At 31.3% G+C, this 12,965-nt stretch overlaps 1 protein-coding gene across 1 annotated transcript in view; it reads right to left on the bottom strand.

The window, feature by feature from the left end:
• Positions 1–4,095: 4,095 nt before the first annotated feature.
• Positions 4,096–12,965, bottom strand: part of LOC140048651 (cell division control protein 45 homolog) — a 28,973-nt gene continuing 20,103 nt past the window's right edge. Inside the window, exons 9-19 of the mRNA XM_072093421.1 lie at positions 11,194–11,244; positions 10,604–10,726; positions 9,978–10,049; positions 9,494–9,652; positions 8,668–8,722; positions 8,460–8,510; positions 8,236–8,291; positions 7,762–7,984; positions 7,310–7,431; positions 6,820–6,896; positions 4,096–5,551 (exon numbers count right to left, since the gene is read on the bottom strand). Coding sequence (XP_071949522.1) covers positions 5,487–5,551; positions 6,820–6,896; positions 7,310–7,431; positions 7,762–7,984; positions 8,236–8,291; positions 8,460–8,510; positions 8,668–8,722; positions 9,494–9,652; positions 9,978–10,049; positions 10,604–10,726; positions 11,194–11,244 — 1,054 coding nt within the window. The 3' untranslated portion in view covers positions 4,096–5,486. The remainder of the gene's footprint in view (positions 5,552–6,819; positions 6,897–7,309; positions 7,432–7,761; positions 7,985–8,235; positions 8,292–8,459; positions 8,511–8,667; positions 8,723–9,493; positions 9,653–9,977; positions 10,050–10,603; positions 10,727–11,193; positions 11,245–12,965) is intronic.

Here is a 12,965-nt window from a genome sequence, read left to right as displayed (position 1 = left end):
GAGGGATGGGGAAGAGGATGGGTGGAAAGAGGAACAATTTTTAAATATATTCTTTATCTATTTAGTAACGAAATATTAATTGTTTTCATGTTTTACAAATAATATACCACTAAACACAGTAAAACATTGCGATGTAATACTTTGTTGAAGCTATAACCGTCCAAGTTGATTGAAATAGTACAGTACATGTAACGATGTAACATCACTACGACGTGTATATGTTTGTATAATGTAAAACAATTTGTGAAAACAATTTGTGAAAACCACCTCTATTCGGGGCAAATCATAAATTCGATTTGATCGTCAATAAATATTAAATTATCTAACTCAACTTAATAAGTAGGCCTAATGGTTTTCAATTGTTTCTTAGAGCCAATTCATACTTAAGTTGGTTCCTACCCTACCCACCAAAGTTGTTCTGCGTTTAGGGCATGTGATGTACCGTAGGCCTATCCTCTACTGGTTTTACAACGTATATGATGTGGGTGGTTTAATTGCAATAAAGATTTGTACATAATATACGGCGAGTGAAAACTCTAGCTCATTATCCGTTTAAAAAATATGTATATCCAACCACTGCAGCACAGATTGAAACAAAAATGGATCGAATTTCTGTTATGAGTATACAGTACTTGCCTTTACGACGCCTGAGGGAATAGACACTTGTGGAACAGAGATTGGAATGTTCCATTCATCGCAAATCAATACATTTGTATAAACGTATATTAAATCTATCAAAATAGTATTTTTTTTAAAAAATCGGCCTGTCTTCAACATTATGATGCTGTACTCGAGCTGTTCAACCGGTTTTCAGCTATTAAAAACAATTATCGTAGGAGGAGATAGGAAATGCGAAGCATCCTCGTATTATCGTCTGCGGGTATTTTTCAAGACGGACATCCATTAGACTGTGTATACCACGATCGAAAAACACCCCTATTTGGGGCAAATCGTTGAACCTAAATTCGTTTTAATCGTCAATAACTAATTATCGAACTCAATTTAATTAGTAAACAGGGTTACATCAGGCGGTTAAAATCAGTACCGAAAGTACGAACCAACTTTATATACCATCGAGTAAACATTCTAGAAATAACGCGCGATTTAGATAAGTTTGCCCTTACGTAAATTTATATATAGATTATTCAATTGACTCACTGGAAATGTGTTTACAAACACATCTACGTGTTTGAGTAGGCATGGATTTTCTTCAATTGGGTCCTGTTAATCTTTATTACGTTGTATTGATATTTCATTCTATGTGTCATTGTTCTTGATGTTATTGTTTACCGACGTTAAATTACTTTTATTGATCAATGGTTTTATTGTGACAGTATGGTTATTATTGTGGTCATGGACGTCATGGCCGGGACTTTAAATAATAATTATAAAGGCGAATATAATACCTAATATAATAGGCATTTACATACAAACTTTATAGGCCTACTCAATATTGAAATTGATGGTTACCAAGTATTCGTAGGACATTGAGTTACCGGGACAACATTTGTGTCGGTTAATGTCAATATCATAAAGTTAATATTGTATATGGTGGGACGTGGAATATGGTAGGATGATATAAAACAAAACTTACATTTGAGAACAGTGCAAAACAGTGCCTAAAGTATCAAGAATGATATGAATTTTGATTTATCATTGTTACATAAAATCATTTGAATTGTACATTTACATAGAAATGATAAGTAAAAGTTTTGAGTAAAGGGAGATTGACATTCTAATAATAATACCACACCCTTTCATGGTAATTCATTTACAACTGTAATATTCATGTGCAATGTTATACTTTCTATACCCGTAACATTATATGAAAAAAAAAGGTGTCAAATAAATTGAATACGGTAGTGAATCTAACAAAGCATTTATTTTGAACATCTGTAGAAATGTAACTAAATAATTATGTTTCTAAACAAATTATCAATAATTATAAGATAACCAGATTTCAAAAAGTTGTGTTAAGTCGTTAAATTGGTCCCATATGGTACAAAGGTGATAATGGCGTTAAATTTAGCAAAATGAACACTGGAATCATTAAGATCTATTCATTCGGCCCTAATGTTTTTTGGCTTCACTTTTTACAGATTGTGTTATAACATTACGTCAGACATGTACATGTATGGGTTATATCAACAAAATGTATAGGTTTACTAAGCGCTGAAGTTTAAACAATTGTATAGCCTATATTCCATGTTTCCTTTATCTGTTTTTTTTTGGTGTTTTTATATGATATAATGTTTACACTTTAGGGAGTTCGTTAGCGAATTAGTAATTATAGTGATTTCCGTCTAATTCATAAAATGGTTTGTAGGCCTACTTTGTGACCAGTTAATATTTTATTATTTGATGAAATACAAAACAAATGAAATGAGACAGATAGGCCACATACAGTAGGCTATAGGCAATTTAGCATTTTGAGTGAAACAAATTTACAGAGCTATTTTTTAAATGGTCACATAACTATATTAAAAAAACATTCAGCATCACAGACGAATGTTCGTGTGCGATTTTACGGCCATTGTACAAAATGGAATTGTTTTTTCAATATTATTACAAAAGTATCTTCACCAATTCCCACCAAATCAAATTAAAATGTCAATGTTACGCCTAAATATTTTTCTACGTGCAAATTCTTTATTTAAGTTTCAAACAAATTATCTTAAGTTCAAATGTATCATACGTATACGACATTGAATATGCCTAGGCTTACTGCTACTAATTTTGAACTTAAACACTGAAAAATATGTATCGTTTCACTTACCAGGAATCATTTTGAACAAAAAGAGTATTACTATCTTCACATCCAACCAACTATACGTGTAAGATTTGTTCTGATCTTTCAATGAACAAATATCAGTGTCATCACCTATATTGAGAAGAACTGAAATAAAAGAAACTCATAGCCTGTCAACGCCATGTGTAAGAGATGCATAACGATGAATACAATAATTCATTCAAGGTAAAGACATCGATTAACTTAATTACCACGTTCCATGGAAGACATCATTTCGATTGGGTCAATACTTTGACTTGTGTAGGCCTGTGCCTATATCAATAAGACATTTCCGTGGAGCACAGCACAGGCCAAAACTAGTAATCATGGTAAACAAGCTCTAGATAAAAAGAAGTTTCGTGACGTGCAAGTTTCAGTTCGCATTTTATATTTTATTGTAGGCCTTCTAATATAGACGCCTCATCGGCGGACCCAAAAGGGTGCCATGCAAAATATGGGATATTAGGTTAATTTCAGCAATTATTTTTACTATGTTTAGGCCCTGGGCATCACTATTTTAAAAAATCCTGGATCCGCCACTTTTCAGTAAGTGTAAAAAGAAAACATAAGTTGTTGCAACTCGGTAATAAGATGTTGCAACAACGACAGTGCAAATGCCGATAATCACTTTATTGTGGATACATCGCGACGTTTCATGTCTTGTCATGTTCATAAATCATACACAACTTCAATATTTTATATCAACTGTAAGGTTTGCGAAATAATTCTGGTTCAGCACCTGGTTGACAGCGGCGTTTAATCAGTCCTAAAGTAATTCTTTTAAATTTCACAAAAACTACAATTGTAGAGACGTCGATAGGCTTACGATTAAAGGTTGGCAGAATAAAACGTTGTAGCCTACAGAACTGAATATTAATTGAGCGATTGTCCCATGGCTTTCAAAGTAGGTTTGATTATGGATTAATTCCTTAATCCATGTTTGATCCGCGGTTCCAAACTTAGGCTCTGCATGCAGCGGCCATACTCCGGCCATACTTGTGTCAGTTAATACATATTATAGATATAATACTGTACATATCTATGGTTTATATATTATATGATCTATAAATGATTACAATACCTTATCAAGCTGGCTCCTCACAAATTCTCCGTTAAATGTTTGAATAAAATAATATAGTAAGTATTACAAGGTAGATTAGCCTAAACTGTCCGTTTACATTGTACGGTAAAAATTTCAATTTTACAATGAGAGTAACAATTGTATGGGTACACCTTTGAATATGTACGTACATAGTAACAAAAAGTTTATATTGACAGAACAAACAGATTAATCAAAGTTCATGTGATGCTACAGTATTTATATCTATATTAACGACAATGACCAACAAAGTCTATACACTCATGAATCCTCATCACAAAAAGTGTAATGTAATGGCAGGTGAAATTGCAATTTAAGTTTCTATGTATTGTTAGGCCTAATACTGATATTAATTGCAACTTGCGCTTGAATCTGCTTACTTTACTCTATGATCGTTTTTGGTAGTTTTTTATGTAATAGGTCACATCTTGCAGGCATATTACAACATTATTTAGAATTCGAAAAGAAATAATTCATTCTAAAAAAATAAGACTATTTGCTATATTTCATAAATTTCTCTTTCATTCAGTGAACATTTTTTGCATTAATTTCTCTGAACATTTTTTGCATTAATCTTAATATTTTTTTTCCACCGTAATATAATCAAATTTTGATTTTGATCAACTTCACACAACGTATTTAATGTTAGATGTTCCTATAGTGTATATAGTACAGTATAAGCCTACATATCAGAAACTCTGGGTAGATATAACATGGGTCACTGTGGATATATAATAGCCTAGCAAATGTCTTATTATTAAGTAGAGTAAACCAAAAACAATTTGTTAAATGCTGATTTAAGATTGCACCTATGCTTCTGTATACATTGTTTGTTAGTTTTGTTTATCACAGTATGTTTGTCATAGATAAAGCAGTCCACTATGTATATTCAGTTATATCTTGATAACATACATGTATGTTTATCTTTTGTATTGTATAATAATTTATTCCAAAAATATCAAATCAAATACAGTACACTATCATTTTAGACTACATTCATTGTTCAAAACTTCAAAATGAAAATCATTTCCGTTTTTACAATGTTTATAATGAAAATCCTAACTACAATTCAGCAATTGTTGATGATAATATCTTTGTGTACATTTTAATGTAACTGGTAGGCTAAAACACATGTTATAATCAAATGAAACCATATCATTTTTAGACCACACAATACACAGCAGTAGGGCATATACTTGCTTTCTAAATAAATATTTTTTGACTTTGATTCACAATATTTATGACAGTTGCATAGATATTATGAGAAAAATGCTGTACACTGAGTTTAATATCTAGATATTATGCAGGGAATTTATTAGTTTTTAGTTATACTGTATATACTGTATCCATATATTATTCAAAATAATGAATACATTAACATATCATAAATATAAACCTAATACCTCGGTCAAAAAGAACACCTGACCTTTATTTACATTTAATTTATTAAATTATTACCAAATTGTTTTAAATGTCACACATTGGCTATGAATTTTGTTTTGCATAAGTCTTTTATTTCCTTTCATACAGCATATGTTGTATTTTCCAATTATACCTGCTTTCTATTATAGGGGGCACCAATTCATCCAGTAATGCGATTCATGAGAGTAGTGATACTAGTGCATCAAAGAATTTGCTTCTATCTTCAGTTTTCAGTGCAAATACTAGCAAAACAATTTAAAACAAGATTGTTAATAAATACATTTTTCAATAATTTAAAAAAATAGATTTGAACTTGTCACTTTGACGAATTTGGGTTATCCGCTCAAACGCAACATGCACATACGTTAAAATATGACATCCTATGACATGAAATAAATGTTTACAGTGATAAATTGTGTCTCTGTGTCATACAGTATACAGTATTTTGACAGAATACACTGTATATAATAATATACAGTGTAGCATAGAAGAAATTGCGAGACCCATCTTTTATTCCAATTTTTAACATGATGACGTCATAAAAATGAAGCATTTTTAGAAGATAATTATCTAAATAATTACATTCATAAAAGATTGAAGAATTTCAGGCATGTAAAAGCAAGATGCACACTCTTTTAAACGCGACCAATGTTTACGAAAGAGGTGAACATCCGACTATTTGAATTCAACCAGCCATGACATGACGTCATGACATCCGATAGACAACATTTTTATATGAATTCATATCTACAATTCAACAGCTTCCATAACAAGTTCCAATACTGTGGGTAACTTATCATTTTGATGAGCTATAAAATATTGAAATTTACTGAATAGATTAAATTAAGTAACTCATGTTATTCTAATTTTTTTTATATGATGAAATAATAAAAATGAAAATTGTTGTAACTCATGTGAAAGAAAATTTATTTATCAAGAACATATTTAAAATTCCATACAAAGTTGACCCCTTTTATAAATTATGATTTTATTAAGTTTCAATAAAAAATGATATATCATTCTGAATTTATTTTAGAATTTCATAAAATAACACGTATGTTACGCTGCGGCAAATCTGGCGTTAGTGAACCTTACGACATCTTCAGATAAAGGTTTAAATTCTGGTAAAGTTACAAAAGGTTATGCATACAGGTTTTTGAGATAGACTGTGCACAAAAATCGTGGAAAGAAAGAAGAATAAAGATGAAATAAAAAGATCCTGACAATATTACAATGGTTATCCGCAACAAAATGTACTTCCATCGCAAAACCAGTCATAACATTCAATCTTTGCGACGATTTTTTTTGTACACAGAAAAAAGTATTATTAGACGACCGTGTAATAGTGCATACTATTGCACGCGATGTTAAACAATCGTCCAATCAAATGACAGGAATTTATTTAGGTGTTATATAATATCTGATATATTTAGATATCTTAGATATTGGTAATCATAGAATATAAAATAGGTTAGTAAAAATGAAATGGATACAATGAAATGTTTCTTACTTGAAGGATCAAAGCTGTCATGCAGAACTCTAGAACCAGTCTTCTCAGCTGTTTGTTCAAATGCACGCCCAAACAAACTAATGTAAAAATTTTAACAGAAATCTTATCTATCTACAGACAGGTTGACAATTTCAGAGTATGTAAAGTTGTATATAGACATTGTAGAGGATTGTCTCCATGTGTGCTGCAGCTGGTAGGTGCTGCACTACTGGCTGCTAGGTATGTTGTGGGCCTATTAACCCAATTTTCTCAGTTTCATGTTAAGCTTGAGGACCAGAATAAATACCTTTATTTTTAACCACTAAACTAGCACAATGGCCAACATGATGATAATTAAACTATTATACAACTTTCTATATTTTTGTTTAGCTTTCTGATGCAAAGCTAGAGTCTGTTATTACATCAAACGTCAGTCACAATAAAATCATCTACAAATTGAATACTTTCAGACCAGTTTTCATTCAAATTAAAATATCAAATACAACCATACCTTCTAGGTGAATTCTCTAATTCCATGAGTGGCGGTACACCAACAACTAGAGATGTTCCTTGCTCAAAATTTAAAGGGGCAACCATTACCAGTGGCAGATTCTTCACTTTTTTACTTTTAGACTAAAAAAAAATTATACTTGTACTAGGTAATTTCTATATATATTTGTTATGGTTAAATTTACAATTACTAGTCATTTTATTAGATAGGAATTGAAAAATGTTTGTTGTAAATTGGGTTATAATAAACTGTTTTTTGGGATGATTTTTATATTTCTATAATTTTTACATTTGAAACTATTTTTTCCTATGCATAACATTTTCAAAATAAACAATATTCTATTAATTTAATTTTTTGCTGAATTTCTAAAGAAATTATTTTTGGTGTTTTCTGCTTATTCTGATTCTGATAGAATTTAATTATTTAATCATGACTAAAAAACAAAATCCTACCATTTTTACAAATGCCTCAAGCGTGAATCTAGCAAGCAGAGCAAGACAGTTTGCCTTAGAGAAGAACTTGACATCAAGCGTGCCTTCTTGTATGTAGGCATACAGGAATGGTCCAGCAGAAACCACATGATTCATGTCTAACAGTGTTCTGATCTGGCTTACAATTGCCTTGTGTTGACGCTTACTGATCTCCAAACCACATTCAAGTTTGTCTAAATGAACCCTGGATTTAAAAAAAAAATACATTTATCAAAATACAAATTAACTATCTTGGATCATAGAGCTATAAAATTAGATAGCTCCATGCTTGGATATACATAATAATAATTTTAATTTCAATAATAAGTTGTTTAACAAAGAATAAAATTTACTTTACAATGTTCTTTGATCAGCGACTATTGGTAAATAGATCACAAAAGCCAATCAAGCATAAAATAGCAATGTATTGCTATATTTGGTATTGATATTCATTACCTTGACAATGCATCAAGTGCTTCTAAAAAGTTTGCATCTCCCACCTTGTCCTTCTCCTAAAAACAAAACATTTTTTTTTTAAACTTGTACAGTGAAACCTACACATTGTTTTATTTATTAGGCCAACTGGGCCTTTGTCACATTTCACATCTCCAACGTATAGTGGAACAGCAGAACAGTAGTTTTAAATTTAATAATTACAGTTCAAAAATAGATAAACTTACTATTGATTCTAGCAAGGCAGAGGCAGCATGGACTGCATCAAAAGCACAAAACTACAAAAACAAAACAACATCACATGCAAGACATTATGTATGTACTAAATAGACAATTGTTCAGAAGAAACATTTTTTTTACTAAATTTCTAAACTGACCGAATTATGTGATGTTAGAATTTTATTTGCAAAAATTATAAATAAAATATATACTAACCTTGTTTTTATAGCCAAACTGTGCATAGAATGAAGGAACAGTAATCTGATCTAGCCTAGTCAAAACCAAATAATTAAATTGTTAACAGACATAAGAAAGAACAGTAAGAATGTAAATGCCACACATACAGTATCTATACCGCCACAAAATATGAACAACATATCTTAGTAATGATAATAAAAAACAAACTCCTAAAAAAGTGAGGCAAGCCATTATGATTCAATATTCATTCCTTTATTTGTTTATCTTCAGGAATAAACATATTTACACATTGTGGTATACTGATAGGTACAGTACCAAGATTCATTCTTAAGGTGGAAAATTAATTTACCAAGATAAGCAAATTATGAACCAAATAAAAAAAAAGCAATTAACAAAACAAGTCTGAGTAAAATTGTCAAAATAAAGCTGTGATTGGCTAATTGTATTCATTACACTCTTCCTGAAAATTCGTCACATATTGTAATGAATCATAAATTTTGTAATTTTATTGTAAATTAAGGGTATGTTCAGACTCACAACGTTATTTAATGCAAGGCGTGTGGTAGTCCATGGCGTTAAAAGTCAAGGCGTTTAGACACAATGATCAACATTTAATCATTATTTCTAAGCAGATAGAACATGCATACATTCATCACAAACGCATTAAAGTTTAGCATTATTAAATCTACCCTCTCCCTGCTAGGGTTATTAATGCCACTGGCAGTTCCCTAATGCTAATCCGCGGCCTAGTTCAGACACAAAACTATGTACGCCACTTACATAACGCCATCTTAATGCTGTCTTAACATACCCTAATTATGTTGACAATGATTTTTTTGCTTACCCATATTTCTTTCCAGAGTTTTGCAGTGAATCACAGAATGTTTCCCTGTATGCTATATCCATGGCTGTAAATTTCTGTTTACACTGTGTTAGAGGCATCCCCATATCTGCTAAAAACTCATGCAGTTTCTTAAAACCTCTTGCTGTCCATAACCGTAGACTGTAGAAAAATACAATAGGAAATTGTTAAATGATAGATTTTGAACAGCTAACCGTAAAGGTTTTGATTTGTGGTGACCAATGACCTAGGTCATGTCACATCCCAACTTTTCTGCATAAGCACAATGGTTGAATTGACATGACATTCAATAACATATGACCTATTTAAGTTGTCGAAAATTGAAAGACTCCTAAAAATTATTACAAGAGTGCAACAGCCCTTTTTAAATAACAGAGAAAGTATGTTGTCAAATTACACAAACGTTATGTCATCCAAGCAATCATCTGACATGACTACCTAATTAAAAATTGACAAATCCACTTACTTGCAGGCTGTGTAAGATGAATGGCAAATGCTATCAAAAAGTGACCAATGACGATACAGTGCTAATTGAAGTCTATTGTAGTACAATTTTAGGGAAAATTATTGTAATAGCTGGAAACATTTCACAACCGATTACTAAACAACAAGATTGATAAACGTATTAATGGTTCTTTGATAAATTCTAAAGATCAGTACCTCATATACCACATATTGTGTGTAAAGCCTAGTCTATAGTAAAAAACTTTACCAAACTGTTTGTTTGTCTGTGACATTAGAACTCTTTTGGAACTCTAATTCTTAAGCATGCAGCAGGATCAAATGAACAATCTTATTTGATTGTTGCAAGCAAACCGAGGTGCACAACCTAGTTTAAAAGTAAACTTTAGTTGGTAAATGTGAGAACAATTTGAACTTGGCAACCACAATATCTTCCAAAGTTTGTCAGTCTAGACACTGAATTAACAGACTTTGGTAACCTACAGAAAATTAGTTAGGCCATGCACCTTTTGAAAAACTAGTTTTAGTTTGATGATATTTGTGAACTCAGCCAATCAAATCTTTGGATGAAATGACCTGTAGTTTTAAGAAGTACATACTAAAGTCTGAGATTCAAACTTCAAAGGATACTCTGGATTGAAAGTAATTTTCATGGCATTCACCGACTGTTGAGTTGCATCCTCTTCCTGACCAAGACGGTTGTGACGTGAAACGTGACGATTTAGTTCAGATGCATCTAAGAAATACTTCTCTCTGTAATTATATATTTTTTAAAACCTTGAATAAAGTAGTAAACAAAACACTTTTTTCTATGGAGTTGGTGGGCCTTATAAAATGTATTTTTGCGAAATGTTCAGTAAATCAGTATGTAAGATATATAGTTCTTCAAAACTTTTTGGTTTATAATGTTGTTTTTAAATATGCCATAGATTTTTAAAATACATTTATTTTGTCTTTTTACAAGTGAAATCATTATTTTGTTAATGCCTAAAAACATTAATATTGGTGTAACCATGCATTTCTTTTATTAAATGTAAAATTACTACTTGTTTCTAAAGTAAGTTGCAAATCACCATTTACAAAAAAATAAAAATTAGGTTTTTTTAGACATCAGTATGTATTATCAAAATAAAGTAAAATAATTACAGCACGTAATAAACTGTGTACAAATGTATCCACTATTTATTGTTGTTATTGTAATTGATGGGATTGGAACATACCTGTCAATCTTCTTTGACAGCAGCTGATCTGTAAGACCAATTATCGACCACCTGTGAATATAAAGATTGTACAAAAAAGGTTAACTAACTTATTGTTTTTTTAGATGATATAGTTGTATTCAATAATAAAATATTTATATTTACAGATAGACAGATTTTCATATTTTTTAGTAAACACAAATTTGAAATACTAGAGGGTGAGCTCGCTTCGCTCGCTCCCCCTCTAGGAAGTGTAGACGATGGTTCTCGGAATGATAATGTTCTCCTTGTACATATTTTGTCGGTTACCATTATTAAAAATGCTTGACAATCGTAAAACTAAACTACTCTATTTCACAGTGTTTTAGATGATTAATAACATTTTACAGTATAGTGTTTATTGTTTGGTAGGGCCCTTTGGGGAGGCGGAGTTCATTTGAGGGAGGTGGTTATTCGAGGGATATATGTTGAATTTTTTAGTTTTAATAATATGGTAACATATAATCACATGAAATCCTCTAATAGATATGAAAAGTGGACACAGATAGCCTACAGTTATTCCTGCCAGCTTACTCAATAAAACTCAGCCATCGGGATTTCACTCGATTTTAAACAAAATGTCTTATCATCAAATCTCCCTATGTAATGTTATATTACTATTCCCCATAATATATTCCGATTCTTTATGGCGTATATTTAATTTGATCTTTATTAATTTTCAGTATAATTTTTATTTTTTAACTACTGTACTTTCACACACGCGCGGTCCGTTAAAATAAACAAAAAACTAAAAAGGCTATGACTAATGGCCAACTTAAGCTCCAGTCCTACTATCTGTTTTTTTCTTCCGTCTTCCAAAGGGACACTGTATTGATTGATGAAAAGTGCCTGTTTCCAGTCACCTTTTGGGTCAAATCTATTATTTTAACTGCTCCCTTGTGTATAAAAGAGAGAAAATAGTTGAAACCAGGTTGTTGCAAGGTGAACTCATTGTAAACCCGGAAATTACTTTGACCGCGAAGAATTGAAATTGAGTTGAAAATCTACTGTTGAAATCATAAATTTTGTTAAAAAACTCTTTATAATATCTTCCTAAGATAGAAATATGGAACATTAGCGTCGAACTGAAAACTAATGTTATAAAATCTACGTTTCGCGGCACATCTAAAGGCGGAGATTTGTACCGAAGTTTTTGCATTGTGCTTGCCTATGTCAGAATTAATTAATTATGTAGGTGGTTTTTTTTGGAGAAAACTCCTAGGCTTGTAAGAAATTGACACAGAGGGTGGTGGTGTTGCCAGTCAATGTGTTAAACTAGGATGGTCCTTGCTTTAGGTAAACATGTGCCCAAAGATATATTTATTTTGTGATTTATTGCTTCATTGTTAAATGTACATTTGTGTATGCATGCCCTTTTAATATTTTTTTGTTTTGTCATTGTCATTGAATTAGAAAGTATAATTTTTATTAAGTGTATAGTAACAAGCATCAGGTACTTCTTTCCAAAACTCTGAATTCAACTGTACTCAATGTTCAGAACAATATTAGGCCTAAAAAAAAAAATTGTTTGTTTGCTGTCAAGTTTTTTTTTTTTGGTAGGGGGGCGGGTGGAAAAAAGTTAATTAATTAATTAGTTAGTTAATTTCTCTGTTAATTGTACGCAAATTTGAGAGTAACAAAACACACTGAATAAAACAACGAGCTCAAACATCTATTCATAATTTGTTTCACACTTTAATTCTGTTTTGGGCGCCATAGGCCCCGTGTCTAAACTAGCCTAGGCTAGCCCTACT

This window comes from Antedon mediterranea, chromosome 5 (genome assembly GCF_964355755.1).
Source record: "Antedon mediterranea chromosome 5, ecAntMedi1.1, whole genome shotgun sequence".
NCBI classification, from domain to species: Eukaryota; Metazoa; Echinodermata; class Crinoidea; order Comatulida; family Antedonidae; genus Antedon; species Antedon mediterranea.
This window is presented reverse-complemented; position numbering and strand designations above follow the sequence as displayed.